Here is a 12,603-nt window from a genome sequence, read left to right on the forward strand (position 1 = left end):
GACATTCATCTTGATTTCTTTCTCTGTGTTCAGCATAACAAAGGAATTTATACAGGTTTGGAACAACCTGAGGATTAATATGACAGAATTATCACTATCCCTTTAACATGAGTCCTTGTCAAGACGAGATAATGTCTTTTTCATTTTGCTGCCTTTTTATCTCAGGCATCGCTTTAATACATAGGACTGTTTCACTATTACAAATGTAAGGGAAATTAAGTCTTTGTTTGCTTTGTTTGTATGCTGAGATACCTTGATCGCATGCCAGCCAGATGAGCGGTGGGCCTGGTGCCGCACACAGAGAATGTCACTGTGGTGGCACATCTTTGTCCATTATAGCAGAATATTAAATTCATGATGTCATGTAGAAGCCAATTGTGTTGTTTTTAATCCGGGTATTCACAATTTCAGAGAATTTAAATTCACCCGGGAATCCTCGAATTCAACTACTGGCATCTGTCAGTGCATTTATTTCTGACTCACAAAAATATTAGTAATCATAAAGTTTTTCAGTTATTTTATTTGAAGCATTTGAGTTTCATTATGTTTAATAAAATAGTAATGACCAATGGAAGAACAAACAAGAAAAATAAACCAACAGAGACATCTGCTGGTCACAGAGAGAGCTGCACTTTTGAGTGGAGTAGGATCATTAGTAATGTAAAGGCTCAATCAAATCTCTGCAGACAATGTACTACAAAATGCTATAAAAAGATCAATGATAACACAATAAAAGGTTATTAATTTGACATAAAAAGGTTGTTATGTTCCCATGTGATGAATACTGGGTTTTATCAGAAACCACAATGTTTCATTATTGCCAACAGATTTGACTGCTTTCAGAAATTCTGTAAGAATAGCAGGAATTAATTGTTCTTCTCAATGGAATAATTTAACTAGAAAAGGTGATATCATGTGGCTTCATCCTTCATTTTTGAACAATGGGAACTCAGTTTGACAGCGTTCAAAGATTTAAGATTATTTGTCACATACACAATTATATAAATATACAACATGCATTGGAGTGAAATTTAAATCTGAGATAGACTACTCTATAAACCATCCATAAGAAGAATACATTTTAGTTAGTGCAAAATGTAACGAAGAAGCAAACTAATTAAAATGGCACTTTTTCAAACAAATACAAATGTTCCCATCAGGTCTATATTGGTGCATCTTGACATGCCTTTATACTGATTTGATGTCAATGAGTTCTGCTCCCAACCCAGGCTCAAGACAAGTATCCTCAGATGTCCTCATATGTAAAGTGGATTTATCCCGAAGTCAACGAGCGTGTCCTTGACCTCCTGATGAATGACTGTACTCTGCTCCTCCCAATGCAACCGAGTCTCAGCCAGCTGAGAAAGCAAACTATCCAGACAACCCTGTGCCAAGCCAATAGATACCAATTAATAAAAGCGTACTCAACTTAAGATGAAAAGTAGTTTATTAAATGGGGCATGTCTCGCCATCTGGCGCATGTATTTAGAGGTGCAGATGGTCCCTACTATGCTAAAAACGCTTAAACGAAAAACCTTGTGGCTGGCAATTAGATTTGTTAACACTTTAATTAACATCCTACTTCATTTGTTTACTTTAATATTAATTACACTCATTTCGGCGAGACAGATTATTATGTCACGCTGAACTGCCACCAAGCAATGTTTAGCCATGTGTCGTGTACGAGTTAATAAAAACATGTCATCCGTTCAAGCACATAATAGATATTTTGACACAGTACTGATGTTTCACTTAATAATTTAAAGAGCAATGCCCAGACTTTCAGATCACTCACGTGCATGATCTTCTCGCACTCTCTCTCCATGCTGTCCAGCTTGCACTGGAGGTCAGAAATGATGGCCTCTTTCTCCGCTTCCCTCTGCTCTCGTTGCTCTCGCTCGGATTTTAACTGAACCTGACACTCGGCTAATCAGAAAAAGGCTTTGTCTGTCATCAGCGTGGCATTGGAGAGCATGTGTTTGGGTAAAGAACACTTTGACAAGCAGGAAGAGTTTGAATGTCCACGATTGGACTCACCCAGTTGTGTCTGAAGGAAGTCCACACACACTTCTAGCCTGTCTACTTTAGTCTGCAGATCCGTTTCCATTGAGTTATATTGACGATTAAGATCTTAATGCAATAAATGCACATTGTGTTAATAGTAATATTAATATAACAACATATTAAACAACACATTATTATTAAGGGACAGTTCTGGTCCTTGTACTCATTGGTTAGAAGTGGTGTATTCGTGACAAATCACAGCTGAAATGTGTTTTTTGAGCTACTATTTATTCGTCTCAATGGACTCATAATTGGTTAATATTTATGTTGCATGCTTGATAATTAAAAACTGTGTTTCGGACCCTATCATTAAACCTTTGGTAGGATTACAAATTAATTTACAACATTTGTGAATCTAGCTTTGATGTTTTGTTCCAGGATTTCCAACATTTTGTAAATAACGCAGGTGTACTCAAAACATTGGACAGCATTGTAATGCAAAACAGACCTGCAATGATGTCCTTCATGTCTGATCTCTCTTGAGTAAGAAGTTGCTCCAAATCTCTTACTTGACTTTTCAGGTCATCTCTGGCTGCAGTGGCCTGACGTGCAACACTGGACCTCAGAGCTGCATTAAGTAGAAAGCAAAAAACACCTAAGAGAACAAATTCTAGAAACAAAACGATTTAAAATCATATTTGTCTTACCAAGATGCTCTTTTAAAACAGCCACATCTAGGACACTCCTCCTGTACTTTTCTGTAAGTCCATCATCTGTGTATGATGAGAAAAAATATACAAGTTTTTTTTTTGAGTAGCCTATATCATAACATATAATTCGATTATTACGTATAACCGATCAACACCTTGTTCCGGTGTACTCTTTTTAGGCTTTTCCTTTTTGCTGTTTGCTTTCCCTTTTTTCTTTGGCGGCATGGCGTTGAAAATGTAGCACTGCCTCCCTATAACAGAAGAGAAAAAGTTTCATTCAGACTGGATTGTGTACACAGAGCCTCTTGGTAGCGTGGGCGGGGTCAGAGAGAGGCCGGCCAATCACCTCTCCGACATTTTAATATCAATTGTTCTACGTAGACCGCAATGCACCATGTAGGCTCGTTGCCTGGAGGTGTGTACCGTTGCTAAGAGATTTGCGTTGTTGTAGAGACCGGAAACTCCTGTCAATTGTTCAGATTTGTTAAATAAACTCTTTTTGTTCTTAATGTATGTTACAAAGGCTACAGATCTGAAAACAATGACAAGTGTTTTAATTACGATAGCTTAAACATTTATCCTGCAAAAATACAAATATATTAAATGTGAATAATAAATGGTCTTCGATCTACCCTGATGAGAGTTAATAGTCAAATAGGCCTACATAAAAAATAACAATAATTGTAATATTTGTACATATTTTTAAAGCTGAACAATTAAGCTTTTTATTGATGTATAGGTTGTTAGGATATGATAATATCTGCCGGAGATATAACTGTTTAAATCTCTAGAATCTGAGGGTGCAAAGAATCAAAATATTGAGAAAATTGCCTTTGAAGTTGTAGGTCATCCACTCACAAAAATAAAGTTTTGATATATTTAGGGCAGGAAATGTACAAAATATCTTCATGGAACATGATCTTTATTTAATATCCTAATGATTTTTGGCATAAAAGACAAATTGAGAATTTTGACCCATACGATCTATTTTTGGCTTTAACTTAAAATGTTCCCGTGTTACTTAAGACTGGTTTTTTGATCCAGGGTCACAATTCATCTTTTAACCAGGGCTAAAGAACGATGTTAATTCTTATGCTGACGTTGCTAGGTTACCTTCCTAGAGCTTCCGGTTACGCGCCCTTCTTAATATTCATGAGCCATATTCACATGAGGGCGCGGACGGGGGAGGAGAAACGTAGAGCGAGAAGAGGGAGGGATCGTACAGCCGGAAGAGGATGAACAGGAAGTGCAATCACACACGCGCAAGGGAGGGGGTGACGGAAGGCGGTGTTTATTTCCCTAATACATTTATTTATCTTATTTCCCCCTGCCGCCCGATATAAGATATATATTCATGTGGAGAAAGCCGATGTGCGCTTGGGTTTATAAGCGTGGGCGATCGTTTTTCTTTTTTTTTACTTAGACTTTGTTCGCAGGGGCTCTTTTCTCGCTATCCCTGAACTTCCCGTTGCAAGAAGCGCATAGAAAGAGAGAAGAGAAGAGAGAGAGAGAGAGAGCTGCAGGAAAAGGGAACATCACGCACGGGGTGTCGTTGTGAAAGCAGTCGTTCCTCTGCGTCCATACACTCCTCGCCGTAAAACGTATGTTTTGACGCTTTATTAACAGCCGGATCCGTCGCGTTATTCGCCTTTAAGTGTAACGCAGTCTACAGCGGTGGTTTCAAGCACGGGGGATTTAATGGGAGTCTTGCATCGATAAAGCTCTTTTCCCCCCCTTGACGGACCCTCGCTCGAACCGAACCGGACTCGGGCGCTGTCCTCACCGGGGGGTGTGCGATCAAACTTAACGTACATTTTTTTTTACTACGAAAAGCAAAGGCAGGTCGCTCTGGCCGTCTTTTGTGGAGTCCGAACATGGCAGGAAATCTGAAGAAAGGTGGGGGGCTTATAGGCATGATGAAGGACGCTTTTCAGCCTCACCATCACCTCCATCACACCCATCACCAGCCCGGGGCCGTGGACAAAAAGACGGTGGAGAAATGCTGGAAATTCATGGACAAGGTGAGTGAATTTATCAAGCGAGATCCAGTAGTCGAAGGATACAGAGATGCGCTGCAGCTAGCAGCCTCGGTCTCTTGTTAGCTTGTTAGCCGGATGGCCTGCACGGAGGGTTCCTAATGCAATATGGCAGGGCAGCTCATCTAAAGCAATTAGCTGAAGGGTTTGCAGTCTAATAAACTCTGTTTAACCGGCCGTGTCGTCTTTGGAACCCATTTGGATTTTATTTGGAAGCGTAGGTCATTTCTGGCAACTGTTACGCTTAGCAGGAATATGGTACAAGAGTGTTGCAGGGTCCTGTGCTAACGTTAGTTATGTTAGCTTAATAGCTTGTATTTTTACTTTGCAACTAAAATGCATATTGTGGGAGGATTAGGAATGGTTTGACTATTTAGATCCGGAGTTGGGACGCCATCAAGAGCCAAGTTAAAATCTTAATGTGTTAAACAACCAACATCCGACTCTTTGCTGGACCAGGGTCTGGTCATTCTGTTGGTTAACTCAATGTAGACGTGGATGTTGGAGTGAACTGCCCTCTCAACCTCTTCTTATGGCTTCCACTCTGATGTTATTTCTGTTTTTGTGTAGTTGTTGAATAACTATGAAGTGTCAGGTTAAACCGTTTAAGTTGAATATGACTTTACATTCATAGGCCTGTTTTGTCATTCCAGCTTTTATAATGTAGACTTTTCAGAATGGAGATGAATTAGTAACTTGCTGTCGTTTGGTAATACACATCTAAGCAAGGGGTCTCATGATAAGGATCCTTGTTTCACACCTGATTAATGTAACCAAGAATAAACACACACGCAAGGTTAGTAAAGTAAAAGACAGCAGTTGAAAAAAATGTTACAACATCTGCTTTTTCTATTACTGCATCACAATGCAAGAGTTAAAGCTGCAGTTCATGGAAAAAGTTGTGGTTACTGACCTCAAACTTCCTGTGATGTTTACACTGATGCATGAGCTAAAGACAGCAGTCGATTCTGTCACAGAGAAGTCTTCACGATGAGCAACTCAGATACTTACCTTCAACTTTGCTTTGCAATGTATGTTTAACAAAGATAATTTAATAGTTCCTGAGAAACAGCTCATGCTTCCGGAGATTGAGATCTGTGCTACTTCCTATTTGCTTAGTTTCACATGGGATCATTTGGTTAGTGCACATGTGACAGATCACTCTGTTCATAAGTGAATTTCCCTTTTTTGCAACGTAACATAAAGGTGAAAATTTACAGCATACAACCACAGAAACCTTTTTAATTCAGCAATTCAGTACTTCTAAAACAGCAGTTTAGGGTATTTTATCTCTTGTTATTAAGGCACGTCAAACTCAGTTCCTCCTTTGCCAACATGACCTGTTCAGAAGGAACAGATTCTTCATTCGTTTTTGCATTCAGCAAACTCAAATGATAGGCTATTTATTATCCAAGATGAACTTTTGCATGTTAACTGTTTGGTTATATTCTGTGACTCTCGTGCAAACATTTATCACCTTAACCAAATCTACAAGAAGTTATATGTCAAAGCATTTCAACTAGCTTTATTTTTTCTTGCAAACAAGATGCATAGTCGAATAGAACTAAACATAACGAAATTCGTTATTTGACAGGTTTTTCCTACATTGGATTACTCTGCTTTGCTTCTGTGTGACTACCTTATTTACAAACACAATTTATTATTATCTACACATTAGACCAATGTAGAGCTATTTTATTGAATCTTTTTTTATTTGAGTCTCCGCAGAGAGCGGTCAGGGATCACCAAGAATGGTCTTGATACTTCTCTCAAGGGGACAAGAGGGAAATTCAGGCTTACTTTGCACTCATAATGCAAACTGTCACTAGAAGCCAATTCACGTCTGCACATGGATGCATGTCGCTGATAATTCTCACGGAATAACTAATTATACTAGGGGTGTATGAGAGCCAGAGGTTTATAGTGGCCCCTCATGTGATATGTGATGTCATCGGCTCACCCCACCCCCCAATCACAGCTGGTCGTGTGCTACAGACATAATAGATAAGAGCAGCCACAAGCCCTCCGAGCAGCTGCATGCAGCGACAGCCTCTTGTCGAGCTGTAACATGTTGTCAGACCTTCACGAACTTCAGGAGCGGTGACATCTGAGCAGTTTCCCGTTTCCTCAAATTTCGCATCCTCATCTTAATTGACAGTTCAAAAGGTGATGATGCTCAGCTTTAGTCCAGACAGAACAGAACCACTATGTCTAAATTAAATCCGAAGCTAGTGGACCATCACCCTGGCCATTAAGCGGTTTGACTAATGAAGTGTTTGGAGAACTATGGGCATGCACTTAATCATTGTGATTTATTGTGAGGGAGAAAGATTTTCCAAAAGCTTTCAAGGCCTTAAGTAGGTCTCTACCATGTGACATATTGGAGATAGTTTGTCTTTTCAAAATAAACCTTTTGGAGAATTTAAAATAAACACATACACAGTTTTTGAACCGGCTTTGTCAATTAACCAAAAACCCCAGAACAATCCGATTACAACTGCTCATGTAAATTTACTTGTGTCGTAGATTGCATTTATTGATGTTTGGATTTGTTGAAATGCTCTTGTTGTTTGGGTTAAAAGTTTTTGGCCTGAAAAGTTAAGAAAAATATTTATTTGTGTACATTATAAAACTTTAGTCGCTTTTAATTTCCCCCTCTCGCTTATCACACTACACTGTAAGATAAAACTTGCAAAACATTGGCCCATAGAAGATATGGAGTTAGTTCAGTTTTCTTCTTCGTCACTTGTCTTAATGTCTCTTTGGAGAATTGTACAGAATATTTGAGTCAAAATATTTGTACAGAGTTTGTTGGCTGCTTTGTTAACAGACTTGTATAGACCAAACAGACCATGTGAGCTTTCTCGGCCTTAATAAAAGGATCCGATTCTCATTATCTCATTCTTTTGTGTACAGTTAGCCTTTTTGACCTGGCATATCTGTATTTGGACAAGCCATGGTTATGTATTCTCTGTGTACATTATCGCTTCTTGTGCTCTTTCTGTAATCTTATTATTGCATCAGGTTTGGTTCTGCATGCATTTTGCATCTTGGTGTTGTCAAAAGATATCATTCTTTAAACCAAGTTTACATATACACACAATTTAGATGTTGTTTATTGTCTTTGGTCCAGGTTGTGCGATTATGCCAGAACCCCAAACTGGCCCTGAAGAACAGTCCACCGTACATCCTGGACCTACTGCCGGACACGTACCAGCATCTCCGCACCATCCTGTCACGCTACGAAGGCAAGATGGAAACACTAGGTGACAATGAGTACTTCCGTGTTTTCATGGAGAATCTGACCAAGAAGACCAAGCAGACCATAAGTCTTTTCAAGGATGGCAAAGAGAGAATGTTCGAGGAGAATTCTCAGCCCAGGTGAGGGGTTTTCTACACCGTAACACCTCTTAACATGATTTGGTACTCAAATTTTTTGTCAAATATTTCAGGTAGCAAAGTCACTGCAGACCCCAACATTGGTGTTTTTATTAGGGATGGGCATTTAAAGCAAAAATAATATTTGGAGATCGATGAGAACTATTAAAAAAATATTCGAAATTCGCACCCCTCCCCCACATGGACGCATTTACAGTATTACACACACATACATAGAGAGAGATCACTTACGCTTTAAATCCGTGACGAAACACTGCTTTATTTATTTTAGAATAGGCAATCTTACATCAAGCTATACATTAAGATAACACGCTGAAACATTAATATATTAACAACCGAATGACGGCATTTATTAACAGTCCGGAACGATTTCATGAATTAACAGCTCAAAAGGCTTCCATTTCTATTGTCATGAAAAAGTTTCTCCAGTCTGGGAGTGATCGTTTTTCTAGACGAACAGTAAACTCGGGCTGTAAAAACTGCATAGGATTTTTGAAGCCCTCTCCTTCGACAGAGCCGATCGGAAGCATATCCTTAGCGATCATCTTAGTAAATAAAGCCGTTATTTTCTCCTCCCGTCTGGCATGCAAATTGGTTGGTCTGACCATAAACTAGCAACTGATTGCTGACCTGTGGATGGACCTGCTTGGTGCTTCGCCCTCAAATGTTGTTGATCCATGATAAGCCAGTTTTGCATTGTAGAGTTTGCAGTGCACTTTATTCTCATACATTTTATTAAATGACCCCCACACAGAACTCATTTTTGACACCGTCTCAATTTATCGTTTACGTTATGCCATGCGGGTCTACAGTGTGAGTAACTTCGTAAACAATTGTTGTGTTTTGCTCTACTGTCTCTTGATTGACAGCATTTAGATTTAGGTGCGTCATTTTTGGCAGAGCCACCCTTTGGTTACATGAACTCGTTACGCGTGAAAACACAACGATTTTTTTTTTAAGAGAGCACACACTATTCGAAATTCTATAATTATAAAACTATTCGAATATTCGAAATTCGTGACTCATCCCTAGTATTTATACAAGGTTTTTTACAGAAACCGTGCAATCGGCAAAATAATTAGGGTCTATAAATTTTTTTACATTTAAAATAATAGGGAGCAGCATAGATTAGACATTTTTGTATGCAAACCCCAGAAGCGAGTTAGCATTTTAGCACTTCCTGTTCCATCGCGTCAATGGGTTTTTGGTAGATTGACTGAAATAAGTGGTTAACAACACCTGATTTTTACATTTTTATCTATGACATAAAACACCCCAGTTATATACTTGTTATATTTTAAAGCTTTATTGTGTCTTAAAAACGGCGGTTTCTAAATGCGGCAACTTCCTTTAACAAACACAGTAGACTTCTTTGCCCATATAAATCTCACAAATAATGCCACATGGGCACAAATCTCTAAAGACGTGAATGGGGATTCCTTCACCAGGGAACACGTATTTGATAAAAGTTTGAAAAAGTTGTCGGAGGCTTGGTGGTGGTGACGTTGCTATCGAGCGACCGTGGTGTAGTCGGTTTATAGCATTATGTTAGCTTTTTACTTCTGCCGATTGTATTTCGGCTTCAAATGGAACAAATGTTGTGTTATGCTGTAAAGAGTATTTTAATAGACAACGTAAACATTATAAACCTTTGATAATCCCAGATCTTTTTTTTTTGAGATCTTCTAAATCTATGGGAAGAATGGATAGGCTTTCGGTCAAGGGGACCAGTACGGTGCTAACTTCTTGGTTGGCCTACAAAAATGTGTGATATCTGCACTACTCCGTTAGTTCTGCCATCTCAGGTTTTCAATCGTCAGCTGACATTTGTCGTCACTAATTTTGTCGACCAACCCTCAAGCAGTGCGATTTTGTCATGTCTCTGTTTTAACCAAATGAAGATGCGAGAGTAGAGTAACACTTCATCTTTATATGGCTGTCTTTGCGAAGCAGTTCCGTGCTGGTTCATGTTCGGATTCCACTGCAAGTTAGCTAAACCTAGCGTGAGAGACAAAAGAAGAAAGCAGAAGCAGGGGTTCACCAGACCTTGAATCGCGTTATTTATCTTGAAGAAGTTAACAGGAGCTGAAGCTGAAGTTGTGTAGCAAAGATGCAAATGAAGATGAGCATGTAAGCGTTCATGGTTTAGACAGTGGACAGTGGATTATATCAGGTGTGTGGTTCTTTTGCTTTTTTTAAAAAAAACACTGGGCTAGCATGAGTGTGCGGTTGGGGAGTTTTACACAATGCAAATAATATCGGCCATGAGAGGAAGAGTTTGACTGTGCTCTTAAAAGTAACAGGTTGGCTAAAGACCCATCTGAAATGTATTTATCATCATCTTCTTAATATACTTTTGTTTTAGAACCTGAAATGTTACGTCCCTATTAAGGGTGGGTGAGGTTTTTTTTGTATCTTTTCCATAGCACAACAACCCTCCAGGCTACGATGTTAAAAAAGCACATATGAAAATTGCCTGTAACCTTTGAACTCAATTTGATAAATGTTTTAAGCCTTTTGGCTACGGTTTGACCCAGATTGACACTACAGTATGATTTTAAAGTGGATGCTTTATTTTGGGGGCTAAATTCCCTTGTTGCCCCCTGGAAGCTCAGCGGTGTCGACAGTCGACTCAAACAGAACATGCAGATTAGTGGCCTGTCAAAATAAAATTTTATGCTCATCATTCTTACAATAGGCATAACTGTCATTAATAATTTTTCATACTGTTTGCCTGCTAGAAGACTGAACAAGTGAAACATTTTGATGTCAAAAACCATAATAACTTAACACATCTTGTTGTATGATGACGGCCTCATATGAGCTGATTAAGTAGCAAATTCTTTAGAGGATTTCGGTGTTGTTAGACCCTGAAGATGTAGTTTGCATTTGGGGGAGTTGTGTTCATAGTGAGTGAGAAGAAAGAAATGATCAGCTCTGACAAACTAGTCACACTTCTGCCACACAGACACTGCTGTTCCTGTTAACACAGTCACTTCCTCTTCCTGTTCCTCATAGGCATGCATTGTGGCTGGCTGAAACCTGCCACTGATTATAGAGTCTGTTTCGGAACATGAACCTGCTTAGTACCTTTTACTTGGACACTGACATTTAAATTCTGTCTGCGTTCTTGTAGATGACCCGATATTGTGGCTTTGGTGCAAATATGAGCTATATTTGCATAATATGTATTGCAAACATTGTGATGTACAAGAAAATTGTCAGCTGTTGAAGTTCATCTTTAACAAACAGGGTTAAAGAAATGACAACTAATAATGACATTAAAAGAGTAAGAGTATCCTATAGAGTTAAAAAACACTTTTAGTTTAGATAGACTAAAGTTAGTTGTGTTCTCGCAGCTATTATGAATAAGAAAACCCAACATATTTTCTAAAAACTTCTAATGTTTGAACGAAAGTAGTTGTACCTTATTCTTATAGTGTCATGTGATTTTCCATTGCAGTAGTTTCCTCTCATATTAGTTTGGTTATCAGTTCATCTTATCAGTGAAGTGAGGTGTGAATGACAAGAACGTATTAATAATGTGGAGATGCAGAACATATACAGTAGAAAAAATGTTCAGTATTATTTATTTTATATTTAACCGTTTGTAATAGGTGTGAGATAACAAGTAGTTTCCTTTTGATAAAGTCTCAGATCTGTCACAAGATAAGTTGACGTTTGTTGTGGTTAGGATGTCACGCTGATGTTCCATACTAGTTAAGGTCTTATAATTGTTTCATACATTGCCCTGTGTGAATTAGAGAGGAAGAAATAACCAGCTGCTGAGAAATAGAAATGGGACAAAGGTGACTATTGTATTTTAGATAATGTAAGGTACTTCCCCTCTGTGAGGGAATATAAATTTGCTTAGAATTATGTGATTAAATTATTTATATAGCGCCTTTCACAATGTTTCATTGGTATTACTATTTAAATGACAAGGGTCCAACTTTGCAAAGATGCTTCAACGATTGCATAAATGCAGCAGACTTAGACACGATTATTACTAACCCGTTCTGGAAATATGCAAAGTAATTGACAGTTTGGGTTTTTTAAAGGATTATTTCATCCGAAAAAAAATAATTGTCATTTACTCACCTTCGAGTTGTTCCGCGTCTCTATAAATGTCTTTGTTCTGATGAACACTGAGAAAGATATTTGGAACAATGCTTTGAACCTCACAGTTCTTGGATCCCATGGACTATCGTTGTAGGAAAAATTACTTTGTTCGTTTTATTTATGCTGTTGAACACAAAAGAGTTAGGGGTGTAACGATACTTTGTAGTACGATATTTTGCGATGCGCATCATAGAGAGATGGGGATATTTTACGATATGATGTCAAATTTGCAATGATCCTAATTCCAATTTCATGTTAAATTCCTACTGTGGTAGTCAGTGGTGTCCAAGAACTATTTGGTTACAAGCATTTGTCCAAATATCTTTCTCTGT

At 38.5% G+C, this 12,603-nt stretch overlaps 2 protein-coding genes across 4 annotated transcripts in view; one reads left to right on the plus strand and one right to left on the minus strand.

Moving 5' to 3' along the window:
• Positions 1 to 500: 500 nt before the first annotated feature.
• Positions 501 to 5,792, minus strand: ccdc153 (coiled-coil domain containing 153). Of its 2 annotated transcripts, none has more exons than XM_056756643.1 (7): positions 5,664 to 5,792; positions 2,870 to 2,965; positions 2,712 to 2,777; positions 2,513 to 2,632; positions 2,038 to 2,130; positions 1,796 to 1,926; positions 501 to 1,385 (listed from the first exon to the last, which is right to left on the minus strand). In XM_056756643.1, the coding sequence occupies exons 2-7, from the start codon at positions 2,937 to 2,939 to the stop codon at positions 1,257 to 1,259; spliced, it is 609 nt and encodes a 202-aa protein (XP_056612621.1). In that variant the 5' UTR covers positions 2,940 to 2,965; positions 5,664 to 5,792; the 3' UTR covers positions 501 to 1,256. The 2 variants fall into 2 exon arrangements, with proteins under 2 accessions (XP_056612621.1, XP_056612622.1); XM_056756644.1 differs by lacking the exon at positions 5,664 to 5,792 and adding an exon at positions 3,828 to 3,905.
• The window catches only part of cbl (Cbl proto-oncogene, E3 ubiquitin protein ligase), a 28,676-nt gene continuing 20,057 nt past the window's right edge, over positions 3,985 to 12,603 (plus strand). The window contains exons 1-2 of one of the 2 annotated variants that reach the window (XM_056756641.1): positions 3,985 to 4,735; positions 7,884 to 8,131. In XM_056756641.1, the coding sequence (XP_056612619.1) occupies positions 4,589 to 4,735; positions 7,884 to 8,131 (395 nt within the window). In that variant the 5' untranslated portion in view covers positions 3,985 to 4,588. The remainder of the gene's footprint in view (positions 4,736 to 7,883; positions 8,132 to 12,603) is intronic. The other variant, XM_056756640.1, reaches the window with a different exon arrangement.

The sequence above is a fragment of the Triplophysa dalaica genome, chromosome 9 (genome assembly GCF_015846415.1).
Source record: "Triplophysa dalaica isolate WHDGS20190420 chromosome 9, ASM1584641v1, whole genome shotgun sequence".
Classification (NCBI taxonomy): domain Eukaryota; kingdom Metazoa; phylum Chordata; class Actinopteri; order Cypriniformes; family Nemacheilidae; genus Triplophysa; species Triplophysa dalaica.